We start from the raw sequence: 7066 nt of genomic DNA on the forward strand, positions 1-7066 counted from the left end.
GGGTCTGTGACAGTGTCAGTTAACATTCTGTCAATGCACATGCCATTCCACACATGCAATAAGATATCTGAATTAGTTACTAATGTAAAAAAAACATGCATTACTGCTTATTTTCAGTTCTCATTACCTGGTGAGGTCACGAGATATATATTTCGACTTTCCGTTTCACTGCCCTGTTTCAATTACAGTCAGATGCATTTGTGGCCTTCCACCAATCCTGCAAGGTTGTCACACCTGCAGTCTGCAGTTTCACCTTAGGTCAGCTTTTTAAACGTTCACCTCCCATGAAATGTTTATTATTTTGTCAAATATCCACCTCCAATCATTTCCCAGCATTGGAACAATTTCTTGACCCTGAAGATCCGGGTTAGAATTGGTCTTCAGTAACCCATGCTTGTAAGAGGCTTAACTAACGGGATTGGGTGGTCAAGCTCGCTGACTTGGTTGACATGTCATATCCCAATTGCGTAGATCGATGCTCATGCTGTTGATCACTGGATTGTCTGGTCAAAACTCGATTATTTTACAGACCGCCGTCATATAGCTGGAATATTGTGTTTAACTAAACTCACTCACCTCCAGTCAGCTTTGTTTCAGCTACATCAAGATCAAACATCACATGGTTTGTCTGTTCCAGATTTGATCATCATTCAAACACCACCACCCCTACAACAGGGCAAAATACAAACTCACTACACATAACATCCTATTGTATATTTTACGCTCTATTAGCAAAATATTTCAGCATTATCACAGCTCGCGACACAGACGCGTTTCACATTATTCCCATGTGGTTTCACCTAGGCAGATGGCATCAAAAGCAAACCCTTAACCACTTGGCTATCCTACCTCCCAAGACTGAGATACCATGTTTCTTCCCTACTTGTTGCCCCCATCTCTCACCAAGCAAACAGGTAACATCGTGGCCCCTCACAACACAGGTGTGTGATACAGTCTACTCCAGCATGCCTGATTTATCATGCTATATTAAAGAATTGTGAGTGAGTGAGTGAGTTTAATTTTACTCAGCAATATTCCAGCTATATGGCGGTGGTCTGTAAATCATCGAGTCTGGACCAGACAATCCAGTGATCAGCAGCATGAGCATCGAGCTGCGCATTTGGGAACCGATGACATGTGTCAACCAAGCCAGCCAGCTTGACCACCCCATTCGTTAGTTGCTGCCTCTTACAAGCATGGGTTACGGAAGATCAATTCTAACCCGAGTTACGGGTAAAGCATAAGGAAGGATGACAATATATGGATGAGCAACTTCTTTCTCACTGTAATAAACAAGAAAAAATTTGTCCCAGGGACACGGATGCCCCTGCTGCTGTAGGAAGAGTTCACACATTCAGGGTCCCACTGAAGTACTTGAAAACACTAAAAACAATGTGTTGAGGGGTTAGATAACACAACCTATTATCATATAAAGATCAATAATTGAACAAAATTCATGAACAAGTTCAATAAACATCTATGCAACTATGAGATGCATACCTTTGAGTCCCAATGAAACACACGTATAAGCTTAATCAATTCTGTTGAGCAGTTTTGTAGAGAAGTGGATAGACCTAATCCCCTATTTCACTATCATCAGAGAAATTCAACAAAATGTACCTAAGTTCAAATGTCTCTAAACATACAAAAAAATATAAAATACAAAAACAAAATATGAGATGCACACCTTTAGAGTCTCTATAAAAGACATGTAAGCTAAATGAGTTTTGTGCAGTGGTTTTTGAGGAGAAGTGGATAAGTACACAAATTTGGGACAAACAGGATGAATAGAACCAAATTCAATTAAGTTCAAACATCTGTAGAAGTGACAAAATTAAGAAATTGGATGAACAAGGCATGAGATGGACACCTTTAGAGTTCCAATGATACACACATAGAAGCTCAATCAATTCTGTTGAGCAGCTTTTGTGGAGAAGCGGATAGACTTCATCCCCTATAACACCATATTCAGAGAGAAATTCAACAAAATTTATGTAAGTTCAAATGGCATAAAAATTAGAAAAATAAATAAAATACAAAATCAAAATATGAGATGCACGCCTTTAGAGTCGCTTTAAAGCACATGTGTAATCTAAATGAACTCCATAAAGTAGTTTTTGAGGAGAAGTGGATAACGTACACCCCCTGTTGGATGGAACGAACCGGCTGAATAGAAAATTAAGAAATAGCATAAAAAATTATGAAATGCACACCTTTAGAGTCCCTACGAAAGACATGTGTAAGTTCATTCAATTCTGTTGAACAGTTTTTGTGGAGAAGTGGATAGACTTCATCCCCTATTACACTATCGTCATAGAGAAATTCAGCAAAATGTATTAGTTCAAATGTCTCTAAACTTAAAAAAAACCCAATAAAATACAAAAACAAAATATGAGATGCACACCATTAGAGTCCCAAGAAAACCCATGTATAGGTTCATTGAATTCCACAGAGCATTTTTGTGGAGAAGTGGATAGAGTACATTCCCTGTTTCGTATGGACGGAGGGTAACCCTATATGCCCCCAGCCATATATGGCGGGGGCATAAGAATTTGTTCATCCATATATTGTCATCATTCCTTATTGAACTTCTAAATGCCTCAAGTTATATTAAAGCATACTGCTCCAAAGTTGAAGAAACCTGATTCTTTCATATAAATGCAGGGAAAGAAACCTTTCAAAATTTCCCACAGGAGTGACCAGTGAGTGGACAACAATAAGTGGTCCTGTCAGTACTTCACTGGTCCAAAATAACATTCATTGATTTACTTAACTATCAATACAAAATTCACTGGCCACCAGGACCACTGAAAATTATCATTTAGCGGTCCTGATGAATTTTCACTAGCCAGGGACCACAGGACCAGCATGAATTCCGCGCACGTTACTGCAGTTCACGTCAGACGTATGAAATTAATGACTGACATATATTGAACTAATCAGGTGATCTTCAGCTCCTGTTGAGTAGAGTATGATGATCCTGTTGAGTAGAGTATGATGATCCTGTTGAGTAGAGTATGATGATCCTGTTGAGTAGAGTATGTTGATCCTGTTGAGTAGAGTATGATGATCCTGTTGAGTAGAGTATGATGATCCTGTTGAGTAGAGTATGATGATCCTGTTGAGTATGATGATCCTGTTTAGAGTATGATGATCCTGTTGAGTAGAGTATGATGATCCTGTTGAGTAGAGTATGTATCCTTGTTGTTGAGTAGATATGATGATCCTGTTGAGTAGAGTATGTTGATCCTGTTGAGTAGAGTATGATGATCCTGTTGAGTAGAGTATGATGATCCTGTTGAGTAGAGTATGATGATCCTGTTGAGTAGAGTATGTTGATCCTGTTGAGTGAGAGTATGTTGATCCTGTTGAGTAGAGTATGATGATCCTGTTGAGTAGAGTATATGATGATCCTGTTGAGTAGAGTATGATGATCCTGTTGAGTATGAGATCCTGTTGAGTATGTTGATCCTGTTGAGTAGAGTATGATGATCCTGTTGAGTGAGAGTATGTTGATCCTGTTGAGTAGAGTATGTTGATCCTGTTGAGTAGAGTATGATGATGATCCTGTTGAGTAGAGTATGTTGATCCTGTTGAGTAGAGTATGTTGATCCTGTTGAGTAGAGTATGATGATCCTGTTGAGTAGAGATATGTTGATCCCTGTTGAGTGAGAGTATGATGATCCTGTTGAGTAGAGTATGATGATCCTGTTGAGTAGAGTATGTTGATCCTGTTGAGTAGAGTATGATGATCCTGATGATCCTGTTGAGTAGAGTATGATGATCCTGTTGAGTAGAGTATGATGATCCTGTTGAGTAGAGTATGAGTGATCCCTGTTGAGTAGAGTATGATGATCCTGTTGAGTAGAGTATGATGATCCTGTTGAGTAGATGAGTTGAGTATGATGATCCTGTTGAGTAGAGTATGATGATCCTGTTGAGTAGAGTATGATGATCCTGTTGAGTAGAGTATGATGATCCTGTTGAGTAGAGTATGATGATCCTGTTGAGTAGAGTATGATGATCCTGTTGAGTAGAGTATGTTGATCCTGTTGAGTAGAGTATGATGATCCTGTTGAGTAGAGTATGATGATCCTGTTGAGTAGAGTATGATGATCCTGTTGAGTAGAGTATGATGATCCTGTTGAGTAGAGTATGATGATCCTGTTGAGTAGAGAGTATGTTGATCCTGTTGAGTAGAGTATGATGATCCTGTTGAGTAGAGTATGATGATCCTGTTGAGTAGAGTATGATAATCCTGTTGAGTAGAGTATGTTGATCCTGTTGAGTAGAGTATGATGATCCTGTTGAGTAGAGTATGATGATCCTGTTGCAGGGCTCCAGAGAAAGGCCGTATCGGCGTATGTACGGATAAAAACTATACACTATACAATAGGAAATAATTTAGGAAACGTAGCAGATACACACCACAGCAGTGGTGTACGGTCTTAGAATCATTTACAGACGTACATGTATTTATCTGAAAAAGTATTGTTTTATTGACCTGTTTACACAAGAGTAGCAATGTTATTGTGCATACATGAAATGAAACACAAGATTACTGATACTCCATTAAATTCCATTCAGTACTCTAAATGTACTCTTTAGTTGTTCCTGTACTCCTATATTGAAAAAATAAGTACGTACTCCTGATGTTGAAAAATTATCTGGAGCCCTGCTGTTGCCTCTTACTGATCATACCATCGGCCTCCTCACAGTAGATGCCAGGACCAGTTTCAATCCAGTGCTCCTTGCTGACATCAGTAAAACAGGAAATAAACAAATGTTTGCCACTGATATGGCAATGTCCCCCGACGCTAAAGAATGGAATATCTATATTTACTACTTTTTATTTTTGGGTCACATATAAGATGCCTGAAATGACTGGTGTCTGCATAATCACCCAATGTAGGCTGTCAACATACTTGAAAACATTGGGTGCAATGGTTTATGAGATATTGCCTTTAAAAAGCTGTCAAAGTATCGTGGTGACCTTGAAAATAAGGTCAAGGTCACCAAAATAAACTGGTGTCTGCGTAATCCCCCAATGTAGGCTGTCACCAAATTTGAAGACACTGGGTACAACAGTGCATGAGATATCACGTTAACAACAGTTTGAAAAGTGGTCAATGTAGTGGTGACCTTGAAAATAAGGTCACGGTCACCCAAATCGACTGGTGTCTGCATGATCCCCTAATGTAGGATGTCACCAAACTTCAAGACACTCGGTACAACAGTGCATGAGATATCACGCTAACAAGAATTTGAAAAGTCGTCAAAGTGTCGTGATCTTGAAATGGGTCATGGTCACCCAAATCGACTGGTGTCTGCGTAATCCCCCAATGTAGGCTGTCACCAAATTTGAAGACATTGGGTACAACATTTCATAAGATATTGCGTTAACAAGAATCTGGACGTACCTACGGACGCTGCTGAAGACATAGTCCCCATTCCGCGTTGTGGCGGGGGACAACTAGTCAACAATATTTCATCAAACCACGCAGACGTGTCAAAAAGCATGAGACAATGTTTTTGAAATGAATTTATTCTTAACAAAATATATGTGTATACAATTGTTCCTGGAATAATTACACAAGTGAGCAGTCCGAAGGACATGTCTGTGTCGCCAGAGTGGACAGAGCGACAGTCTACACCTGTAAAACTCTGTACATTATCACACTGTGGACTTGAGTTAGCAGAATTATTCAAATCATTCTAGTTCCTCTTAAGCTTCAGATATACTACTACCCCTAGTCTTCAAAGTCTCTGTACACTAGGCAATGAACATGGAATGCATAAGTGTATAAAATCATCCTGGTCTCTCAATCGTCAACAATAATAAAACACGAGTTCTCTTACTTGCTTTGAGGATATCAACAAAGCTTTCTACATAATGTAATATGTAACGAATATATGTATAGATATATATAGATATATATAGGTGTAGGTGTAAAGTCAAATAAACTTGGTCCATTATGAATCTGTCTGGAAGGTGACCCAAGAGTGAATAGGCATTTTCACAAACCATATCCACAAATTCGCAACAAATTCAAAAAGAAAATTCGAGCAAAAATCTGTATCATGTTTCCATTATTAGAAAAGTCTCATGTCGCTAGCTGCTAGCAGCTCCGCACTGAAGCAGCTCCTCCAACTGGTTATGCTGGTTCTGATTGGACAATTTAAGGATGAGAAGACGTTCACAGACGCTCAAACACTTTGTACTTCTCCCCGAAACCTACACCTTGGGTACGTGGGTCAACCTTTCTTCGGGACTTCAGCCTCTCTTTCATCTCCTTGGCACTGAGGCCAAAGATATCGCCAGTTCCGTTTGCTTGTTTTGGGGGTTCTGGTGTGGGCTCTGGTGTTGGCTCAGGCTGACTGACAGGAGCTGGGGCTGGGGTTGGTTCCGGTTCCGGCTCGGGCTCTGGCGCACTGTATGTTGTTACAGTTTCAACCTAAACAGAGGAGTAAATCTCATAATGTACTGAGGTTTATAATATACTGAGGAGAAAATCTCATAATGTACTGAGGTTTATAATATACTGAGGAGAAAATCTCATAATGTACTAAGGCTTATAATATACTGAGGAGAAAATCTCAATGTACTGAGGTTTATAATATACTGAGGAGAAAATCTCAATGTACTCAGGAATAAATCTGATAATGTACTGAGGAATAAGTTTCATAATGTACTCAGGAATATATCATGTAAAATAGAGTGTGCATGATTTCTCTTGCCACACTCAGCATAACTCAAGCCATGTAATAGTTGTCTGAAAACAATCAACCAGTGACTGATAGTATGAGCATCGTCCCATGTTGCCAGGGTACCGATCGTCTCAATACAAACAAGCAGTCCACTTCCTTACATACTGACTGACTGAGTTTAGTTTCACGCCGCTTTTAGCAATATTCCAGCAATATCACGGCGGGGGACACCAGAAATGGGCTTAACACATTGTGCCCATGTGGGGAATCGAACCCGGGTCTTCGGCGTGACGAGCCAACGCTTGAACCACTAGGCTACCCCACCGCCCCACTTCCTTACATACAGTGATTATGATTA

At 39.7% G+C, this 7066-nt stretch overlaps 1 protein-coding gene across 4 annotated transcripts in view; it reads right to left on the minus strand.

The window, feature by feature from the left end:
• Positions 1-5527: 5527 nt before the first annotated feature.
• The window catches only part of LOC124283954 (Na(+)/H(+) exchange regulatory cofactor NHE-RF1-like), a 90354-nt gene continuing 88815 nt past the window's right edge, over positions 5528-7066 (minus strand). For all 4 annotated transcript variants that reach the window (XM_046719997.1, XM_046719991.1, XM_046719994.1 and 1 more), the window contains one exon: positions 5528-6455. In XM_046719997.1, the coding sequence (XP_046575953.1) occupies positions 6198-6455 (258 nt within the window). In that variant the 3' untranslated portion in view covers positions 5528-6197. The remainder of the gene's footprint in view (positions 6456-7066) is intronic.

The sequence above is a fragment of the Haliotis rubra genome, unplaced genomic scaffold (genome assembly GCF_003918875.1).
Source record: "Haliotis rubra isolate DU_JTF1 unplaced genomic scaffold, ASM391887v1 Scf326, whole genome shotgun sequence".
NCBI classification, from domain to species: Eukaryota; Metazoa; Mollusca; class Gastropoda; order Lepetellida; family Haliotidae; genus Haliotis; species Haliotis rubra.